At 38.1% G+C, this 24,428-nt stretch overlaps 1 protein-coding gene across 1 annotated transcript in view; it reads right to left on the minus strand.

The window, feature by feature from the left end:
* Positions 1-970: 970 nt before the first annotated feature.
* Positions 971-24,428, minus strand: part of oxct1a (3-oxoacid CoA transferase 1a) — a 49,364-nt gene continuing 25,906 nt past the window's right edge. The window contains exons 14-17 of the mRNA XM_003446080.5: positions 14,458-14,547; positions 13,018-13,098; positions 1,921-2,022; positions 971-1,823 (exon numbers count right to left, since the gene is read on the minus strand). Of these exons, the coding sequence (XP_003446128.1) occupies positions 1,788-1,823; positions 1,921-2,022; positions 13,018-13,098; positions 14,458-14,547 (309 nt within the window). The 3' untranslated portion in view covers positions 971-1,787. The remainder of the gene's footprint in view (positions 1,824-1,920; positions 2,023-13,017; positions 13,099-14,457; positions 14,548-24,428) is intronic.

Raw genomic sequence — 24,428 nt, forward strand, 5'->3', positions numbered from 1 at the left:
AAATGTCTCAGTAAAAATTATTAAGGCTTCATGTTTTCTGGTTGAAATATCTGACAAGCCCACCTGCTTCAAAACACCTGAGGTTGAGAAAAATAGACAAGTCTACATTATGGCAGAGGTTGATAGTAAAATAATGGCTCATCATCTTCATTATTAAAAAAAAAGACAAAACACATTCAACACTGGAAGCCTCATCTACAAACTTTTTTTCCTGTTTCATGTTACAGCACAATTTAAAACAACTACATACATATTTGTTCTACGATAAATGAATACTCACTTGACCTATAGGACACTGATTTTCATTCATTACATTTCAGTTAGGCTACGTTCACACTGCAGGTCTTAATGCTCAATTCCGATTTTTTGATCAAATCCGATTTTTTTGTCTGCTTGTTCACACTACAAATAAAATGCGACAGCAAACGCGCTCTAGTGTGAACGCTCAAAGCGGCCCGCATGCGCAAAAGAAGATGTCACACACAACGCGCTCTGTTTAGACCCAGACCAACAGTATTGTTTGACTGATGGACCTTAATATAAAGACTTCGGACTTTACGTTTCCCAATTTTTGCTTTAAGCTATTTTGTTATTTACATAATAATTTAAATACATTAAAAATGATCCTTATTGCTGTTTTAGAGAAGCGGTGCTTCAAAGGATAGTTTCAGATTTCTGTCAGAATCTGCAGATTATACAGTACAAATAAAATGTTCACGTTGTCTTCCCAACAGTTTCACTGACATCTACACTGGATGGCCAGGAAGCGTTCGCGATGTCTTCTCGGGCGCTGATAATTGGAGTCTGTCTTGTGTCAGTGACGTAAAAGACGGATTTAATGCGACATGACTGTTCAAACAGCAGTCGCTTTCTAAAACATCGGATATGTATCGGATTCAGCACCACATACGAAAGTGACCCAGATCGGATTTGAAAATATCGGATTTGTGCCGTTCACACTGTCATACCATGATCAGATATGGGTCGCATAGGGTCAAAAAAATCGGATTTGATGCGCTTTCGCCTGCAGTGTGAACGTAGCCTTAGACACAGGCACGCTTTTCAGTTTATCAATCATATTAAAGTTACAGTTGGATAATATGTAGTCGTTCGCCCAAATAATGAATGGTGTCGCACATCCCACTGTTGTTCCTTCACCAATGAAGCAGGCGGGAGAGGTCTGGAGCTGATATAAAAAGTTGCAATGTTTCATATTATATATTGTGATTGTTGAATTACTGCTTGTTTCCACTTGACTGCATATTGATTGCTACTTTTAACACCTACTGTTATAGTGTAGAGACCCAAAACACTGGAAATTGTCTCACGGTTGGAAATACTTGACCTTTCTTATTTATTTCCCAGAAACTCTGATTCAAAAGAGTTTTTGCATCATTTCTTTTGAAAATACTAGCAAAGTTGGAAAAAACAAAATAATATCAATATTTTTAAAGCAATTTTCAAACTGATGATTTGGTAAAAGACTCACATAAGTAAAAAAAAAAAAAATTAATAACTTAAATGTGTAATAGGCAACAATGCAATTTTCCCCATTCTTTCTAAGACCACAAAAATAACCGTGTACAGTGACTTCTGTTAATCCAATTTAGTTAATAATACAGAGGTAAATATTTGACAGCTGCATGCTGATTGCCAAGAAAACTGAACCAGGTATGTTTTTTAAAAGCTTATTTGACCCATTTCAGGCTGTTAAATAACCTGATGTTTATCACAGAGAAATGAACTGACAAACCAAAAACACATCTCTAAGGCCAGTGGAAGCTCCTCTAAATTTGCTGCATAGGCTTCAGGTTGGGAGACACCTAGAAAACATTAGACAGAGGACAAGTAGAAGTTTCATGTTTAATAAACCCAAAGGCTGAAAATGCTTTATAGTGCTGGTAGCCTAACATTACTTACCTCAAAATCTGTGCCAGTGCATCCCTTGATATCTTCGGGAGTAAGTCCCTCCCATATTTCTACCAGGGTCAGACCTTTTGTCTTATCGACATCAAACACAGCCTGGCCAAAAAACGAGAGAAAGAGGATAGAAATGAGCGAGAGGAATAAGGGGGGTAAGGAAAAAATATGGGACATTTAGAGGGAGAGACATGGGAGAGGGTGATGAGACAAACACAAAACAGTGAGAATGAGCACTTCTGTGATAGACAGGTTTGAGCCTTATGGCGTCTGGTCACTGGGTCACAGTCAAGGATGTGGGGTCCTCATTTATCAAAAGGGACCCAGAAGAGACAACCTCCAGAAAAATACATCAGTGCCACAGGCAGAGGGCCAGAGTACCACTTTAGTGTCATCCATTCAACAGATGACAAAATAGCTGCAATTATTGGTGACACATCCAGGAAAGGCCTCAGAGAGCGGTCCTCAGCTATCTGACGCTGGACTACTACAAAGCAGTAAGCAGTTTTATTTTAATTGGTGCACCATTTTTAACAGAATACTGTGTTATTGATTAAAATATGAATTTTGCTATAATGTTCGAAATAGTGGTTGCTGTGATGATTTTACACTGTACTTATGCACACTTGTCTACATTTAGGGATTTGTGAATGTGCACTTTGAGGACTTGTGAACAGACACATAAAAATTGATAAACAGACTCCAGGCTTCGAAACAAGCCTACACAATTTGCGCACACAGTGCACTCATAAATGAGGCCCTTGGAGATGTCAATATCTGAGTGTAATGAAATACAGTAACAGCCAAAGGCATTAGCCCTGCAAAACAGAACCGAAAATAACCATGTTAAATCCCACCAAACTTACATGCCGAAGGGCAAAATACAGTAAATGTGAATATTTAAAGAAAATGTAACTAATGTTCTGTCTACTGAAAAGTAGCCAAAAGAAGACCCATTAATAGCTTCCCTTCTTTTATAAGCCAAAACCCTTTTCACACATGCACTGTAGCCAAGTTTCCAGACACTGCTCATAACAGGTGCATGCCACAAAGCTAATGAGAGTGGACATTAGCCAGTCTTTAACCTTCCAGCAAGCACAAGTCTGGATGATGTCGGATTACTGTGATGTGCATCTAGCGCAGTCAATTGTTCAGAGCATTCAAAGCAAGTAAGTGGGCATCAGTTCAAGGTGTAATCTTATCTCAAACCTTGGATTCCCTTTTGCATATACTCAAATACAATTAGTGAAAAAGTACACTGCAATTTTCTCTGCAAATGAAGATTGGTATCTAAGCATAGGAATTACAAAAGCTACATTTTCTTTAACCATTTTAAGTCAATATGTAATATTTCTCCATCTAGCTTCATTTAGCTCCATTAACAGCTGGCTACTGAAAGTGTATACAGGAGTACAAATCTTAAATGCCAAGTTTTAGTAAAAAACTGTGTTAGAGTAAGATAATTCAGTTTCAACATTAAAGGTACAATGTGTAAGATCTCACCACTAGGTATCAATAGATTGCAGTCAAGTGAATTCTGTTTTCTTACCCCTCCTGTTCATCTGTCAGACTGCTGTTTACCTCAGCAGCAAATATGTGTCCATGTCTAAAACTTGTCTAAAAGATGAGACAGCCTACAGGGAGGAGGTCAGCGCCCTGACCCACTGGTGTCAAGACAACCATCTCACCCTCAACGTCGCAAAGACAAAGGAGTTGATAGTGGACTTCCGGAGGTGCAGGGAAGTACACACCCCCATCACCATCAACGGCGCCGCTGTGGAGAGAGTGAGCAGCTTCCGCTTCCTTGGTGTACATCTGGCTGAGGATCTCACATGGTCAGTACACATAAACAAAACAGTGAAGAAGGCGCAGCAGCGCCTCTTCTTTCTCAGGAGACTGAAAAGATTCGGCATGAGCCCCCGCATCCTCAGGACCTTCTATCGCTGTGCCATTGAGAGCATCCTCACTGGATGCATCACCACCTGGTATGGCAACAGCACTGCTTACAACCGCAAAGCTCTCCAGAGAGTAGTGCGGTGTGCTGAACGGATAATTGGAGGTGAGCTTCCCTCCCTCCAAGACATCTACAGGAAGCGGTGCCTGAGGAAAGCAGGGAGGATCATCAAGGACTCCAGTCACCCCAGCCATAAACTGTTCAGACTACTTCCATCGGGAAGGAGGTTCTGCAGCATCCGGTCCCGTACCAGCAGACTGAGAGACAGCTTTTTCCACCAGGCCATCAGACTGCTGAACACGTCATAGACACCTCACCCTCACTACTGGAACTTCAACATTATGCACTCCATACTGTATATAAATACCACTGTTTTGCACATGTCCGACTACCAACCTCTGTACATTTTATATATCTTATTTTATTGTTTACTCTATTTCATTTGTAAAATATGTATATACACACTCACACACACACACACACACACACACGTAGAAAAACATATTTAGTATACACATCCAATAATGCATATACTCGTATATATTCTACATATATTTATTACTTTCAGATTTAGCCATTCTTATATTTTTGCTTGTTTTACGTTATTGTATTTTTGCACAACTCTGTTGCTTGAGAAGCTTGCACACAAGAATTTCACTCGCATGTACTGTACCAGTGTACCTGCACATGTGACGTGACAATAAAAGTGATTTGATTTGATTTAAAACACATGTTAAACTTTGTCAAAGTAGTCTGATAGAAGTCTATGAGTCAATAAAAATCACTATAACAGCGACACTCAGGTGAGTTGTTGAGGATATCCTGAACTTTTTTGTCATTATTGAAAGCGGATCTAACATTGTTGGACTTGGACACTTTGCGCATAAACTCTCATTCTATATTTGAATGTATTCAAACTGTTTACCAGAGGTGACGTGCGATTTTAAGGACCCTCAAGCCTACCATTAGCTGGCATAATAATAGCTTCTAACCAGGTAGTGGTTTTACTTAGCAGGCTCGTCGTCAGATATCTGGAGATGGAAAAGTCGAATGTCTAATCTGCTGACCAAAAGTGTGACAATCAGGAATAAATCAGCATATTTATGTTTGTGTTAAAGACCTGACTTCACTTTAGGACATGAGGTTTGAGTTTGGGAGGAAAGGGATGAGGTGGAAATGAGGTGGCAGAGAAAAGAATGGTGGAGGAGGCAAATGAAGAAGAGAAGAAAGACAGAGAGAAAGAGATCATAAAAATATACATGTACAAATGCTCAATGGTATAGTTAAAAAGAGCTTTTTATAAGGTGTACCACATATGTGGCCGTATGTAGCCCATCTCAGCAACTGTTTTTAAGATGGTGAGGCAACATGGCGGCTTCCACAATCTGGCACCCACTCCTGTGTATTTTTAATAGATTAATTCTAAGTTTATGAGAAGGCATCAGTTTGTTGGAAGATATAATTACACACTAATCAATGTATATTAATGAGTACATTTTTTTTAACTAAAAAATCTAACAAAAACGTATTACTGTTCCTGCTATTCTATTCTTAAGCTTGCCAACTTCATATACTTGTGCATTCTCATGTGTGTACTACAAGTTTTTTTTTTTATAAAATGTGTCAAATTTGTCTTTTCAAATTGGATGTGACATTATCGTCAGTTAACAGACTGCAACTTCTCAACACATGTCTAATATGACAGCTTAAGTAGGGGTTCGTACTGTACAGTTTATATAATAGCTATTAAAAACTGATGCAGGGCAAAATGCCATTATCCCTATTTATGCAAACAACGCAAAAATACTTTATATAGACACGCACACTCTTCGAGGCTGGCCCTGTTACCTCCCTAAGCAGGGCCTGACAGACTAAGTCATATTCACATTCAGGCTAAGCCTGTCAGGACTCTCAGCTCATTAGAACTATACACACAGTAACAGGGCAGGAGGAAGATATCTCACTCCAGTATTAGCAAGACAGATGGAATGTCACAAGGAACAGGGGTCTATGGATAACACAGACACTGACATGCATCTCTAATTGTGACACATGTCGCTAGTGATTAGGGGAAATTAAAAAATTGTCAAAATGTGCCAAAGGGTATAATATATGATGCAGCAGTAATGTACTCGTATGATAGGTGCTGTGCTATGTCAATGTGAAACTCCCTGTACAATGCAAAAAAAGCTTGCCATATAATGGCATGGGTAAGCACATTTTAAAATGAACTAGGAGCTGATTTCATTTATAATATCCACACTATACTAATGAATAACCAACCGTGCCTCCATTTCCAAAGCAGCCTTTTGTTATAAAAATGTTGAGTCACCTTTCTTCACAGTCTTCAAAGCCAGCACCATCATTAACCAGATTGATGCAAGTTAGTCATTAAGAAGCCGGTAGTCTTCCCCATGTGCTGTCTGGCGAGACGTGGGCAGAATGTCATGTAACAACACTAAGGCACACTCTCTCGGTCAGCTTAACGTTTTAGACAAATGTGAATACAAGAGAAAAGAAGGGAGGAGAAATTAGCACCTGACCTTCCAACAAATAAACAACAGCTTATCCAGCATCCTGTCGATATACTGCAGCAATTACAAGGAGTAGCTTTTGAGATGTTTTCAGACAAAAGCTCACAGGAGGACCATAAAAGAATTTCAATTTGGTTGCTGAAAAATAATTGCCATCACTGGTATTGCTGTCATTATGGGAAATGCCAAAGGTAATGATTTTATGCCCCCATTAAATGACTGAATAATTCAGGAGTCATTGTGTTTCATTGGTAAATGAATGGGCAATTTTTTTTTTTTTTACTTCCTCATTTTTAAAGTAGGATTTAACTGATAAGATGAGAAAAATACTCAAAGCTAGTGTGGAGACCTTTGTCATGGCAGCATGTAAAGCAACAGTGGGAACAGAGGTGATAAGAATTACTCACACAAAATCATTGCAATAAAACTCCTGCAAGTCAACTAACTATTAAATGAGGCAAAGTAGTAAAGAGTGAAGAAGTGGCAACATGGGGTACAAAAATGATTCCAGCAGCAGAGACACAACCTGAGGCAATCGATTTCCTACCACCCTTAGCTTTAAATCATAACATCACTATTTAGGACAACACTTGAATTGCTATCCCTCCTGGACATGTTGAGCCAAGGAGGATGCTGTGTTTGTGTGAATATATTGGCTAGGTCAGCGTGTGTCTGTGTACGGAGTGTATTTGGCAGGTTTTAAAGGTTTTAGTTTCTGCTCTTATTTTAAAAACAATTTGGGGCAGAATCATGCAAGAAAAGAAACCAACCAAGTACAGATGAGCATTATCTGCTTTATTAAAGGTACTAAGTAATATATCCATATCTTCTATCACCTCTTGTGATCATCATATTTTCTTACAGTCCACAAACAGGATTATAAAGTCTTCTGGGCTAAATAAAAAGAAAAAAAAGTCCAGCTTTTTACTGGTTGGATGCTGTATTTCCTTTAAACAACCATAGGTTACAGCTTACATTCAGGTCTGTAAGTATTTGGACAGTGATATAATATATAATTTTGTAAATTCTGAGTAAACTGCAGAATTTATTTCACAGGCTTTTAACAAATATTTTATTAACTATTTAGGAATAGTCACCCAGACAATGGAGTGCCAATCGGTTTCATGGCCAGTTCTCTCCTTAGATAAACACTCTTGAGGAGGTAGGTGCATCATTTTCTCTAATGCAAACTCTAATGCATTTTCTCTCAAGCAATGCTTCCATGAATATAAATAGAGAAGAATTATGACAAGTTGCACACTCACAAGCAGGAAGGCCAGATTAGACTTTACCAGTAAATATCTAAGAGAGTCTGCACAGTTCTGAAAAAACAAATAAATCTTTGAAGAGATTAAATTTAGATTATCTCACACCATTCTGGTAGGAAGAGAAAAGTATTCAGAGGGTTAGGAACAGCTCATGATCTGAAGCTGTCAAACATTATCTGTCAATTATAATGGAGGCAATGTTATGGCATGAGCATGTATGGCTGCCAGTGGAAGCGTTAGTTGGTGAGGTGACTGCTGACAGAAGTAGCGGGATGAATTCTGAAGTGTACAGGGCTATATTCTCTGCTCACATTCAGCCAAATGCTCCATAACCCATAGCCCTGGTGCTTCACAGGGCAAATGAATGTTGACCCAAAGCACACTGCAAAAGTAAGCCAAGAGTTTTTAAAGACAAAGAAATGGGATATTCCTCAATGGACTAGACAGTCATATGACCCCAACCCAACAGAAGACAGGGAGACCCACAACCAAGCAGTAACAGAAAGAGGCGGCAGTAAAGATCTAGAAGAGCATCCGAAAAAATTAAGCACAGAATTTGGTGAAGTTGACAAGTTCTAGACTTCAGGAAGTCATCATCTGTGAAAGATTTTTTTTATCCAAGTATTAAATACAATCCTTATATGTATAATTGTGTTAATCTGTTGAAATATCCTTGAGTCTCTAAACATGAGGAACTACATATACAATTGGTGTATGCTGTTTTTAATTATTGTTATTATTATGGAGAACAATGGCAGCAGAGCAGACTATTGACCTACTTTTACAACTATTGCTCGTGAAATTATACCACAAGGACTCTATTAACTTATGAAAAAGCAAGTTTGATTATGCTGAAAATTACACCAGGAAGAAGAAACTATTTCCTCTCACGAAACAGTCTCCATAGCTCCCTGAACATGCTCTGGAAGGCTACCAGGCATGACAGCATAACTGGTGTGGTTGATCTTCTCTGCTCCGTGTATGGTGGAGTAAAACAGGTGCATAAATAGATGCACATAAACTCACACACATAGACTAAAACGGAGAGCAGAGGAGAAAACTAGTGCTGTGTTCTATTGCTGGAAGTAAAATAAATAAAGTCCCGTTGTGTATCTTCTCTCCCCTCATCATTATTCCCGAAGATAAGCAATAGAACTGTTGCATCTATGTAGTTCTCTCTATGGCACACAGTATGTGTTAGGGCAGGTGGACGGTGATACATCAACCATGTGCAATGCTAAAGGTTTTTATCCCGGATACAGGGGAAAAGCAAAAGAACCAACAACAGCACAAATATAAATTAGGTCTACATTCCTGGATGTTTCAAATATTTTTTAAAACTGCTCCCAACACAACTAACAACTAGGCTCTGCCTAATGCAGTACCATGCTGAAGCCTTGACAAGCATCTTTAACTTGTAGCTAAGGAAGGACTATCAGTTGATAGGCACAGGATACTAGATAATTCCCAGAGTATGCAAATGTTATATTGCTCAAACTTGACCACACAACATGGACAAAATTAATTACGTTTGATTCAAGAGGTTTCCTATTATCTGAAAGTAACACCAACATCACATGTGCATGATAATGGATGACCTTTAATACACAAACTCATGCAATCTGCCTCTAATGTAGGATGTTCCACTTCCTTACACTCACCTCGAAGAGAGAAGAACCATGGAGGTCTATAGACGAGTTCAGTGAGAAGAAACACAGGTATAGACTTCCTTCAAGTGGCAAGATATACAAATACCACACCTTGCAATGCGGGACACATTTTAAGGTGCAGTCTGTCACATTTTAAGGTCACTTAAGACTGATGTTCATTAGGTAGCTCACATCATCACTAATCTCACCCTCTCACATTCTGTTAGCATGTAGGCATAAGGAAAGTTGAGTTACTAACTGTTAAATGTCGTTGTGTCCTTGGGCAAGACACTTCACCCGTTGCCTACTGGTGGTGGTCAGAGGGCCCGGTGGCGCCAGTGTCCGGCAGCCTCGCCTCTGTCAGTGCGCCCCAGGGTGGCTGTGGCTACAACGTAGCTTGCCATCACCAGTGTGTGAATGTGTGCGTGAATGGGTGAATGACTGGATATGTAAAGCGCTTTGGGGTCCTTAGGGACCATAAAAGCGCTATATAAAAATACAGGCCATTTACAGGCCATTTACTTTGGTATTATTTGGTCCATAAAACATAAAAAAGGAAAATTATATATATACGTTGCTTTCATGGTTTCAGCATGGCCAAAATGTTCCATGAAATCTATAACATGAAGTTACACCTCATCTACACTAGTCTGATCTTATCGATGTGAATTCAAACAAGCCAGACTGATTTTATTTCTTCTGTCTCCAAAAAGACAATGACGCATATAAATGTGCTCATATATGTGTGTCAAATAGGAAGAAAATTGTGTGTCAAATAGGAAGGAAATTGAGCACTGGCTGCAATTTTGCTAAGAGGAATGGATGAATGCCACCATATATTGTTTTCTTTCATTCTATTTCTGAGAATATAATACAAGAGTACTTATGGACAGAGTGAAAGAGAGAGCAGCAGAAGTTAAAATGAGGAGGATGAAAAGAAGGAGGTGATACCAGGGCTAGCGGGGCAATACAAAGAGCTTTAACCTTTATAAATGTTGACAGAAATCTGCTTGCTGAGAAATGTTGTGCAATCACAACAGCAGCCAGTCGAGCAGAAAAGAACTGGGGGTGGAAGCATGGACACACTGTCTGACTTTGCCCCTGACAGGTCATGTTTTCAATGAACAACCTCTAAAGGCAGTAACCGCCAGAGGGTAACACGGAACTGACCGGAGTACATGAGGACACAAACTGCATCAACACCAAGCTCTTCTACTTACTGGAATCCCTCACTGTGCTTTTCTTCCTCAACTGCCACAGACCTTTTTCCTAGTCAGCATTTATGCTGCTTCCTTTCTCCTTTTTACATTCCTTTGAACTGTCATCCGTTCCTAAATTCTGTGATATAGCCATCAGATAAGCAAATGTTTTCAAATTCTTTCATCACGCACACACCAGAGAACATAAACTATAATTAACATAATAATGTAAGAACGAACACACTCAAAAGCAAGCTCAGAGACATATACCCCAACTCTAATGGAAGTTTGATAAGATAAGATAAATCTTTATTGTCATTGCACAGTTTGAAATCTACCCAAGAAAATATTGCAGAAAATGACGATGGCACAATGAAGTTAACCTTTGATCTTTTGAATGTGAAATTCCATCACAACACCATCTTATCCTATTAGAAGTGTGTAATTTGGCATAATTAGCATATTAATTGAGAAATTAACTTAACCTTTGACCTCGCAATTTAAAGTCAGTTCACGTCTGAGTCCATGTGAATAATTCTGACAAAATTAAAGAAATTCCCTCCAAATGTTTCTGAAACATCATGCTCAGGAGAGTAATGCTGACCGACAGATCGATGGGCAACCTTAAAATGAATGCTTCTGTTTCAGCCTGTCGCAATAAAAGGCTGCTGATGCAGCTCAATGGCTTCCACCATCAGTTGGAGAGACCAATAGTTTCTTTGGTGCATGCAGGGAAAAGTCTGTCAGTGGAACCTGAAGAGCCTACGGACAAGAACCAGTGACAGATGTTCTTGTTCTGACTGTGTGCCACCCTTTAACATAAGACAGGGTGCAAAATATTCAGCTGCATCAAGCATTAACAAATGAGGATGAAGATATTCAAAAAATAAATTTAAAGAGAAACGTAACCCCAAGAATAAAAATCATAAAACCATAACTAAATCCATTTTAAAAAAATCAATAATTAGGTGATTCCTTATGAAAATCAATAGACTGAATTAGGGTTAAATGAACAAATTCAATTTCCATCTACTAGTGCCTCTCTCTTTTATCATAACAATGCTTCTGTTTGCTCATTTTTGAATTGTGTTCTTGTGCTTAACAAATTCATTAAACTACCACCGAACGTAAGGTTTATGCCACAGCTGCCCTAAATTAACAGGATGGTAATTACCCAAATCATTTTTTATGATTCTGTAAAAGTTAATGATATCTTTAGTGCTAAAAGATTATTATTATTGTTATCCATGAACTTTCTAATTTACTGTTTTACAAAAAGCTTATAAAAAACAGTAAAGCACATAATTATTTTTTGATTGATATGCCAAATTACAACAATTTACTGAAAAGAAAAAAAAAGTTTTAGCGATTGAACGTTATGCTTGATTCATTTTTGACTTCTCACTGGAGACTAGTGTTCCAGCTCAAATTTGGGTATAAAATGTGGATTCAGTTTCTGAAATTTTTTAAATAGGTTTTGGGTAACATTTGTGTTTTCTTGTTTTTATGTTAAGCACATTTTCCAAGATCATGCAAAGCATACAGCTTGTGCTTTGCGGCACAGCTTTAGTCCTTTGGTATTAGTTAGTTAGTGTGTGTGTGTGTGTGAGTGTGATGTAATGACTGATGAATACACAGTGTAGGTACTTGTGTTTTATTGGTTAAGGACTTCTGTGTGCCCCTCGTTGTTACTAATACTAATTAGCTGTGGTAAAAAAGGAATTGAAATCACTGACTGCCAAAATGATAATCACTTATCGATGGTGAATAGTTAAATTTCATCAACACTCAGCTTCTCCTGGGAGAAGATCTTCTACTTTAGGGGTGCTTTGTGTACTTTTGTGCATTATTATTTTTTTCATTATTGCCAATGACACCAAATGTGATTCCAACCTGCGTCTGCAACACTATTTATACACAGTACATCTCTGCTCAGTCAGACATTGTATTTGACATCAGTAGAGATGGACCTTCTTTTTACTCTGAGTAACAAGCATGGCGTTTACAGTTGTACCTCATGACATCATCTAACAAATAGATTCTGAAAAAAATCTGAGCAGGGGATTTTGGTGGCTTTTTAGTAGGCTGACCTATAAATACACACCCCAACACAAGTGTATTCTGTGCTATCAATTTTTTTTTTTTTACATGATTCTATTAACATTAAATTAAATTCAAATCACAGGTATATAATTCATATAATAAAGTATATCCCCAAACCCCCATTTTTTAAAGATATACTAAAAAACTAGTTCTACAAAACACTCTCATGTCCCCCATGTAAATCCTTTCTAGGCCAGGAGTCCTGTTCAGTCATAGCTTACTCACTGGCACCGTCTATGCAGCAAACATTAGTAAGCAGTCGAAGTTTATGACGAACAGCTCATTCATCCATTCATGCATTCATCTAGCCATCCACTATTCACATTTACATCCATGGAGGCACATCTGCATCTATTATGTACATATAGAAACAAAAAGATAAAAGTGCACCTTTTCTGTGATGATCCGATCCACACATTGTTTCCCTGTCAAAGGCAGGCTGCACTTGTCCAGTATCTTGTGTTTTCCTCCCTAAAAAGAACAGGACAACATTGCCTTTATTCAGTATCTCGATGTTTTTGGAATGGCTCTTTTATGTTATACATATATGTGCATATTCAGTGTTTCAGCTGGGTATTTATATTGATCCTAAAGGACATTCAGCACAAATACAGTGTGTGCCTCAGTTTCTCCATCAGACATCTTCAAGGAAAAGGAGGGAGAGAGAGAAAGAAAGAAGGAGAGAGAGAGAGAGAGAGAGGGAGAGAGAGAGAGAGAACACATCCAAAAGCCTCCAACGATGTCTAAGAGGCATACATCACACACCCTCGCTCACTCTCCCACTCCCCTTCCCCATCATGAATGAAAGCAGCCTTCAGGGGAGTAAATTTATGCTCACCTGCTGCACCATCTGGACTTAAGCTGGGCGCCAGACAGAGTCCCATTAGCAAAAAACAGCATGCTTTTGTAAATGCAGAATGTTACAGTGCCCTTGCATCATATTGGTTTGGACTTTCTAAAAGTAAACCAATTCAGCTGGATTGCCTACTGCAATTGTCAGAACCCCTGTGGGATTAGTCATCTCTTGCTGCAGCCCCGGTCTAACTATCAGCTCGTCTCAAAACACTAAGCCCAATTCTAGACTTGTATTTAAATTAACTGAAGATGAGCAAACAGGAGGTGGATTGTGTGCCTCACCAGAATGAGCCAGCCCTCTCTAGTAAAGGGATATTAAGCAATCCATTAGCAGAATTATCCTTAATCAGCCCTAGCACTCACATTCATTACTGTAGGAAGCAGATACAAGTAACGCTGGTGAAGATATAAACACGGGAAAAGGACGCTGTTAATTTAATTTCACTCACAGAAAGGAAATAAGTCTCTTGAGTGACTCGTAAAGGCAATGTTAGTTAGAACAAGCACAACAAGAGCTCATGCTAACACACCCTGAAGGTCGCAATGGTCGCTTCTATCACCGCCGCAACCTCGTCTCACGGCCACTTAAAGCCACTGCAGTATTCTCCTGAATGATAGGTGTCGCCAATGAGACAATATCGCCACATAAGCGCTGATATAGGAGGGAAATACGTCAAAACAGGAAGCCAAGGCTTGTTTGTGGGGTTTTTGTTGCAAGTTTTTAAACTGTTCCAACATCTCCCTCTGTATATCTGTATATCGCTGAGCTTAAAATGGCGGTAAAAAGCGTCATGATTGTACACTCGTGTCTTCAGTCCAGTTCCTACGGCCACAACGCAACACGCCAAGTTACAGAAATCTAGAGGCGCACAGCCGGCTGACAAACCACAAAGATTGTGTGCGTGACACGCGATTTGACTTAAAAATCACTGCATGACACGGCGAGCATATTGGCCCCATTACATGTTTACACACCTTAGCTGAGTGCTCCATGGTGACCACCACCTTAGTTCCAGCGCTTGCCACCAAATCCATGGCTCCTCCCATTCCTTTCACCATCTTACCCTAAGAGTGGAAGAAAAAACAAACAGACTTTAGTTTCAGTTATTCCATCTAATCTTGGACAAAATGATATTTTCACTTGACTAATTTTTCACAACATTAGCTAGAGATTATAGCACCAAATTATACTTGGTCTAATCCCTAGTTGGGATTACCAAAACATTTTACATTAAATCTTAATCGACAATAGGCCATGAAACAGCTACACATATGTTGAAAAAAGAAAAAAGAGAGAGCGGGAACAAGAAAGACCGTTTAGCTAGATTCTGGTATAGGATCACACCAGTTAGTGGCACCAATGTGTTGTTATGCTGCGTGAAGTGGGAAGCCAGAAACCCTCAATTCTGAGTTTGAAGTTTCAAATTGAAAGAAGCCCCGCAAACCCTGACTTCACAATCCAAGATGGCAGAAACTGAGAAGTAAAACCTACAATCTGTACTACTACTGTTGTGTATTTGTGACTCTGTAAATAAGCCATACACAAAGCACTAACACGCTCCATCTATAAATGTGCTGCATTGGTGTTTGTAAGTGCTAAAAAAAACCAACATTATAGTATATTGATATTGATGGATAAATGGCTTTATTTTCCAAGGACGCAAAACAAAGCCTTTCTTTCCTTGCGTTCTTGACTACTACTATTGGAACGCACACCTGACTTCCAATGTAAAAGGAATGCAGCATTAGAAGAAAAGAAGAAGAAAAAAAAAACACCAGCAAAGTACTCCAAGCCACCTTTTCTGATAGTCCCACCTACAGCATGTGTGTCCCCAGAACTCAATTTTTGCATAGACTGAATCACAAAGTAAAAATAATGCTATCTTTAATAATGATGCTTCACATTTATTGAGAAAACCCAAACAAATGCCACAAGAAAACATTGGCCATTTCTTAAGCCTTTTCAGTGACGGGATACATAACGTTGAAGGCATTATCAATCTGTTGAAGTGACAACATTTTGACATTCAGACATGGGTCACGTTTATGTTAATGTTTCTAGCAGTTTCATTCACACATTGCTATTCACTGACGCAATGAGTTCTGCAGTACTTGGTATAATGCAGTGCAGATCTCTGCTGGGGAACCATTCCAAAATATGAGGCCTGAAACCTCTGGCCGCAGGCTGGTGTGCAGGTTACCTAACAGACCCCTGCCTGAGGACTGCAAATTCCATACCTGGGATTCCAATGTGACCCTTTGAAGATATATAGGGGCTAGTTATGCTGCAGTAATGTACTGAACGACAGATCAACAACAGGATTACAATGTCCTGAAGTCAGAACCAGCATAAGAATTATTCTGGTGCAGTGAATGGAGTGTTCTCTCAAGACAGTTATTATAGTTTTATCTTAAAGAAGAATGTCTCACTAGTAGTACAGGTAAACCCTTGCGCTGTTAAAATAATTCATCCATACCTGCTCATGACTGACTACAGTCTGTTATTTTCAACAGAAAAACACAGTGACAACTGCAAGAAATGTAAGCAATGCAGAGAGCAGGAAGAAAAAGCACCCTGCATTAGAACTGCACTAAACATAACTGAATGCTTCTGTGCAGGAATCCAGTGTACTGAAGCTTTGTCATGTCACAATGAATATTTTCTTCAATAACAAATAAAAACAAAACTGTTTTCTTTTATTTTTTAAAGGTGGGAAAGAAAAATGCTAAAAAAGGAATCTGAGATCTGTCAGCCGGGTGAAAAACTGTCTTCAAGTTAAACATTGGTCACAATAAGGAAGGTTTCCGAATAAGGAAGGTTGATGTGCACATATGGCCGCAGGGTGACGGCTCAGTAACTGAATTAGAATCCTATTTCCTCATCAATCATGTGTAGAGCGTGGTTTGCTTTTTGCTCAATAACCGGAGGATATGTATGCCAAGGGTGACGCATTGTAAGGATACTGTCTGCCTGTGGGAAAGGCCAGCTGGGGAGAGAAGATATAAACTGAGAACAGAAAGGAGGTTTGGGAGACAGGAGGTGGGTTAGAATATTGGATATTGAAGAGGCAGCATTTAATTTCATTTACTTGTTTGTAGTCCAATTGAAAGTGGCCTGCTATAACAGCATATCAATACCCTCAAATAAACTACCAATATCAGGTTTAATACAACTGTATCCATTTTGACTTTTAATCTCCAAGCGTTTTTCCTTCAGCGTTTTTATTTATTACACAGACACGTGAGATTAAACAGTGTTGTTTTTCATATAATCAATGTTAATGCACTTTATGACAGCCAGTGGGCTTAGGTGACGTGTACACAGGCCTAAGGGGATAAGACTGTCTGACCTGCTAAATGCAAGTTGTGATTTACAGCTACCATGCAGAGCTAGACACCTGCTAATGTACTCCATGTAACAACATAGGCTGTTAATCGAAAGGGTGTGTCTTTTGAGATCATAACCACACGAGTATTAACATTCTAGTATGGTTTTGATTAGTGAAAATCAAGACAATAACTCTGGAGGAAATTATAAAATGGAAAAATCCCATTTTTATTTTGCTACGGGGCAGTACATTTATCCCTAACTGTGAAAATGATTTGATGTATTTTCTTGTAACCAAAAATGTAGCAGAGGATCAACAGCTTTCTGTGAAAGTGGTCAAATGTTGAATATGAAATTATGCAAGAAAATAAAGTTTGATGTGGAAAATTAAAGAAAGGTCGATGCTCTGTTTCTCAGTGACCTATATTGCTAGGAGGATTGGCATTTCCTCCCCTCTCATTTACAGCTTTGCACGAGGTTATCTGAGCCTACTTTGATCTAAACTGCTGTATGCAGCTAAACCTCTAAATTAACATGATCTGTAAGAGTGTAAAAAAATCAAATTAATGGCGAGTTATGATGGGAAAAGCAAATCTATTCCATCCAGAGGGATGTATTATCAAGGTATGTCGAACCTTATGTCATGAGGCTGGCTCTCTTTCTTAGCATATTCACCATGTTAACAGGGGTCAGCCCAACCTTGTCTGGACAAGGTTTTGCTTAGAATTCAGTTAAAACTTGTCTCTGAAGTTTGACATTACATTAATATATATGCGTTAGGTTGACTTATGTTCTGGTAAACTGCCTAACCTTTGAGTGGCACTCGCATGTTGAACTACTCACAATAACTTGCCTCTCAATGTTAGACGTCTTAAAGATTTGTGTTTTGCAAAATCAACGCTATGAAGAAGAGAAATCTACACACAGCATTGAGCCTCTGACCAGCAGATGCTGTAAAGCATACTTTCAGAACAACACCCATGGAAATATCCTCTTTTCAAGCCGCCAACAAGAGCAGGGTAATTTAGTCATTTAATTAACAAAGCTTTAATGATATTAACCTTGTTGGTCTGACTGAGGCTGGTTCCTTTTAAATTTCCTCACCACTCTCACTGTGTCCATTTGTCTGCTATAATCGTAGCACCACAGGGCCACTAGGACACTTAAAAGTATGTCAGGAAACAATTCAGTAGCAGAAGTACACAAAAACATAAAACATCTCTCTTCTAAGCAATGTTCAGCTCCCCAAAACCCTACAACTGTATATAGAAGAGAACAACAAATTCTACATAAATGAACATAAGGAACAGACCATGTTAGGTTTGAGATTTTTAGTAGTTCTACATTAATGGTCTAGTTCAACTGCAGATGTTATTCATCATATAAAATCCAAGCAAAATAAAAGCTATGGTAGCCAGTCAGAATTTTTCCACCTGGTTCCAAATAACACATAAGATCAGAATGTTAAATAACAGGAATCTTCCTGATTGGCTGTGTACAGTCATTGAGGTTGATAAAACATTAAACAGCCAATCAAAACTGACAACTAATGTCACATGTGGGGTAATAACCAGAGACTGGTTTGAATCTAAATGTGTAAGAAAATAAAATAGGGAGGAAACATGGAGAAAACCTGCCATTCGTTTCCATGGCTGCATAACACTGTTTGCCCTATATGAACAATCTGACAGCTCACTCGCAAGTAAGTTACAAATCTACAAGTAAGTATACATGCAGTATTTACTGTACAGTGTAGCTGAACCCGACATATTGATTTGTTTCATCCCTCAAAGGTGGCATAATTGAAGTGCGTTTCTCAAGTTACAGTCAGCATGGAAAGTTTGAGAACTTCAATTCAACAACAGATGGCAGGTTATTTATCTTGTTCTTCATTCAAAGTGCAGTGGGAACAGTCTTTACTGGGGTAGGTGGGTTAATTCATTCATTTAATAATTTACTTAACAAAAGACCTGGTAAAAATATCCTAGCAAGAGATACCACACACACTCACCCAACACAGCTCACAACTACAACAATGAGTGATTAATGGTGGGGTGGAGGGTGTGGGGCTGCCAGGGGCAGTATAACTGGTGCAGAAACCTGATAAGACCTCTTAAGTTGAAGCTTTGCTAAGATGACACCTATCACAATATGTAAAAGCATAGACAATGACACAGTCTATCTCACTAAACCACCGTTCACAGTGAGCCCCAGGTGCCAGACAACTAAGACTATTGCTGTTTAGACCAAGTATGGAACAGTTTGAAATGGCTTTATATTCTATTCTAAAAAAAACTAAATAAAAAAACGAAAATATAATTTAATTGTACATGAACAAAGACAACAAAGGGCTTTGGTATTCTATAACATTTTTATACTGTGATTTGCTGTACATTCAAAACTGTTGGTCCATCTCTTCAGGAACATGCTAAAATCAAATTAATCAAAAGGATTGATTTAGAAGCTTTGTATTGGCATATAGGAATAATTTGACTAGCACTTTATTTCTCTTACTATGCTCAACCCTTAGATGACCCTTAAAAATCATGACTCTTTTTACCCTAAGGACAACAAAATGCCACCTTCCCAAAAACTGCTGTAAAAATATTATATATTAATATTATTTTTCCACTTTAAATGGACTCAGGCTTTTAAAACTACTTCAGACTGAAATTTACATATCAGAAATGTATTATAGCTCTTTTCATTCCAACCCTTTAAAGGCCATTATGTTTACATAGCTCCACCGTTTTTTATAGAGAAAAAAAAAACAAGAAACACCTTTATTAGTCCCACTTGTGGGCAGCAACACTGATTTTAATGCAATCTTATTTTTTTCCAGAGTGTCACTTTTTTTTTTACAAAAGCGTAACCTAATAAAAATAATGCCACCTTTCCACAAATGGCTGTAAAAGTATTCATATTTTTTTTTTACTTTAAATGGCACAGTCTTTTAAAACGACTTTAGCCTGAAATATAAATACCAAATATTAATTATAGTTTTTGGATTATAGCCGTATAAAGAAGATGCACTCCAGCTAAGGTAGAACACAGTTTGCAAATGTACAGACTGAGGTCTTTGCATGTAAGCTTCCCATTGTGCTGGCAGCACTTCTGTTTCTGTCCATGCAAAAGTCACTGCCCTTACATTTGCTGATGAGAGGGGCTTGCAGCAGCACCCAACAGATTTGAATTAATTAATTTTTTGACCTGTAAACACTGTCCAAAATGAGGATTGTGACGACCCACTTCACCCTGCCTCCCTTTTGGCCAGTTTGTGTGGCATGTCTCGTTTGCAGACATGGGAGGGATGGAGTGGTTCATGCCTGATTAATGACGCTGGCAATACCTGGGCCCAGTGTGCCAATGCTCTATAAAAGCTTTCAGAGCTCAGTTGCTGGGTGGCACGTTCCCCTGAGACATCCCTCTGGATTTTGCTTGCCTTTGGTTTCGTTTTGCAAGCAAACAAACTTTGCATACACAATCCTTCCACCCATGCACTCATTTACACCACTGATTGTACTGACTACACATGCCATGGTTTGTGTAAGGGTTCTTTTTTTGTTTTATTTATTTAAAATAAATAGATTTTGGACAATCTGGGTTTTTATCATGGATGTGCGACCCGGATTGTGACAAGCATCCCTACATAACATTCCTGTGTGTCCACATAAGCCACTAAGTGTTTCCAATGCAGGTTTGTCATGGTCACAATTTGCTGCAAGATTTCATCTATCAGCAGCAGTGCATAGCTGGTAGCAGGGTGTGTAGGTCCCAGGATCAAACCTGCTGGGACATAGCAGAGCTTTGCAGTCTTTGTGGGAGACCAAAATATGGAGATGAAGTTCACCCTGTGACTGCTTCAACCATCTCCTCTCTACTCTCACCTTCAGGTGAATCCTCAGAGGAGGATGAGGTGTCATCTTTACACTAATCATGCACGATCATTTCCAGCGCATCCTGTATGTTCTAAAGTCTTGCATCTCCAAAATGCCTGTACTTCTAACAATGGCTGCAGTGCAGCTGCATAGACTACCTGAGGAAGAACCAAAATAAAGTCCTATTTTTGTTTTATTTCTTGCTGCTGAGATATCTTTGAAGCTTTGAAAGGTTACTCATCATTTATTATTACTGAATTAGTTTATAACACAGTGTGGCCTTCTAAGAGAAAAGACTTGAAGGTGAACATCACACACATGCACGCACACACTCACACAATTATCCAACATCAATAGCTTTGGACACTTATCATTTTAGCAGAAAACAGAAAAATGTGAAATTTTGGTGCATGCTTTGGATAATAAAAAGTAGCGCCACCTGGTAGACAAATATAAAAATGTCAATTTTAAGGTCAGGTTAATTTCAAAGAATGCATTAGTTGATGTCAAGATAAATGTGGGATTAAAAAAATGCTTTTTCAAAGATTTTCAATGAATTTTTTGGCCTTAGGATAAAATGTGAAGTTTTTTCATAGCTTAGCCATTTTAAGCTAATTTAAGGAACTGGGACAACAATTTTATAATAAAATAAAAAAAATTAATATCCTCTGGCAAATATGAGCTTTATTCATTCAGCAAAGCCAAAAAAGAATGAAAATAAAAAACAGAATGACACAAAATATCTTCAGGATCATCTAAGGGTTAAGGCACGCTTGCATTTTTTTTGTGTTGCCATGGCTACAGAATACAATTTTCTCATTTGTTGTGCGAGTGTTCGCTTTCCAGTCAGTGGCAGAAACACCACAGAAAATGACCCCCTTCACAATCCAAGAGTTCCCACTTACCAACTGGCTTCCTTTCTCTCCCCTCCAGTTCTCTGACAATCTCCACTGTCTGATACAAACGGCTCTCTATTTAATAACATAGCAACAGACTGCCACAAGCCTTCGTTACCCAGACAACTAATGACAAGAATCAGAGAGATGGAACTGACAGCAACACAATGCACACCATGTTCAAAGCAACCGAAAAACACAACTGTTTACAGTGTATAATTGGTAAATATGCTCCAATCCACCATAAGTAATGCAATTTATTTCACTGTAAAGCTGAAATTTTAAGCAGAGAAGCCCAAGCAAAGTAAAACTTAAAAAATATATACACAAGAAGACACAGAGAGATTTGTGGCATTACAAATACCCAATAGGACATTTTTAACTTATAAGCCTTCAGTCATGTCTAAGTTCATTTGTTGTTATGATAATAAATATATAAAACAGAACAATCCTCTTAAGCAGCTTCATTAAAGCTGCCACCAGATCTTATGAGCACTTAGGAGAGTAACTGCATTTTAATAGTAAGTAGTTTATAATATTGCTGCACTTTGCTGCAGTTATACTGAGCCTCTGGGGTTTTGAAATATATGTCTGAGGCAGCGGCTGTTTTCTCCATTTAAGCTCGACAATTATCAATTCAAATTCTGGTCTGTAAAATACAAACTTCAATGAACAAACAAAGGAAAGGATGAATCATAATCCTTACATTGGTTTTTAATAGATTAATAATTAGTAACAAATAAAATGAATATTTGAAAAAATAAATAGATAAATACAATTAAAACTTCACTTCCGACACGAGGTTCTTTTCCTAAGCTGCCATTGGTTCCTTAAATAAAAAAAGAGAGTTTAAAAACATCTCTGTCAAACAACCATCTTAGTTACTGTAACAAGATGATAGTGTTCCAGACAAAATCACAATAACAAAATTACACATTTATCCTTCTACCAAAGCAGCTATTTTCAATATGAAGACACAATCTAACCTACCAGTACTTAAGTGGGCACTTTTTCGTAAAAAAAAGAAACTGTAACTTACTCAAAACCTTATTACTCTTTCTTGCACTTACTCACATTCTCATCGATACAATATCTCACTTTGAGTGAGAATTCTTCTTCAACTCTATACTTCTAATAATAATAATAATAATAATAATAATAATAATAATAATGATAACAGCCAAAATTGTGCATAATAAAAAAATCTAATTTAAAAAATGTTTCCCTTGCCTTATCAATTAAAAGCTATATCAATTAAACTATTTAATTAAAAAAATCCAATTAATCTTCACACTGCAGTAAAACCCAGAAAAAAACTTTTTGCAAATACCAACAGCTTTTTTGTGAGTGATTTAACTTTAAAATGTTTTTGTTGACCAGATAAATGTTTATGGTTTGGTTAACCTTTATATGATTGCCCTGAAGTGCTTGTTTATTCATTTCAGTTTTAAAGGAACGAGTAAAACTAACGACACAGAGCTCGAGCTAAAAGGAGTAAATAAAAGAGAGACATGATTCTCATTTTGAAATCTGTAAGGATGTGCATATAACAAGAAGCATTTTGTGTATCTCCTGTAATAAACCTCTACATCTAGGACAACTTGATAAAGCTCTCGCAGCCAAAGATAAAATAGCACCAAAATGCCATCCTGTATTCTATTACCCCTTTTCACTTCAACTATTGTTTTTCCAGATGTTTCAGCCTGAGCGGAGATGTAAAAGCGTTTCAAAGCCCTCAACTGGAAAATGTTCATCTGCATTTTGCATATTAAAAGCATTTGAAATCAACATAATCTCGCTGAGAGTACTGCATCCCCAACTCCTACGTAAAACATTTCCAATTTCACGCTATGCACCAATCTTTAGATAGTGAATAATTTTCATTATTACAAAGGGTTGGAAATGTAATTCTCATCATCCATCCTTTCTAAAGAGGGGATAATGAAGATTGAAGCGTAGGTGAGGACAGAGGTATGTGTGCCAGTGTTTCCACATTGTTTTGCTTTTCAAAATGTCCAGAATTACACAAGAGAGCAAAATAAATTCTTTGTCTATAAGCAGCTCCACTGCAGGGCTTCAAAATCTGCATAGCATACTTAATCAAGCACTGGTTAATTTGCAATTACCATGGACAAACAAGTATGAGTGAAGTGGTAAAAATGAAATGAATTAAGCTGCAAAAGTTACAAATCACCATCAACAACAGTATTCATATTCACCAAGCTGTTATGCAGTCATTTACACTGTTCAAAACAATTAAGGAAATACTCAAATTGAACATCGGCTGTTGATGAATGAAATATTGAAACCCAAAATCTTTACTGACATACATTGTTTAGTTTATTGAGAAAAAAATGATGTAACAATGGTTAGTGGAAACCAAAACCATCAACCCTTTGAGGACTAGATTAAAGAGGAAAAACGAAAAAAGGAAATAACACAAGAAATCAAAAGTAAAATTGCATGTCTCCAAGACTGTGGCAGTTTCTACTTTGTCGCTTAGAGGAGACGTGTCTATAAAATGACGTACATGCTGAAACAACTCTGCACGTACACTTCAGCACTTCAGTGCAAAAAAAAAAAACTCTGTGGCCAGGGGGCATTGTGGTTGAGGCCTCCCACATGGCAAAGAGGCTTTTAATGGGTTCTTGACCTTAGTAATCATTCCCAAGGTCTGAGGCCACTGTGGTCTTAGGACCAACTGACCTGATGTAATATCTAATAATAATGTTGTACACCCATTATGCTGCGGCACTCACAAACACCACATTCCCCCAATCCCTTGACAGGCATTTCCTTTTACTCTCACATAACAATGAAGACTGCAACACTGTGAATCGGCTT

The sequence above is a fragment of the Oreochromis niloticus genome, linkage group LG12 (genome assembly GCF_001858045.2).
Source record: "Oreochromis niloticus isolate F11D_XX linkage group LG12, O_niloticus_UMD_NMBU, whole genome shotgun sequence".
Lineage (NCBI taxonomy): Eukaryota > Metazoa > Chordata > Actinopteri > Cichliformes > Cichlidae > Oreochromis > Oreochromis niloticus.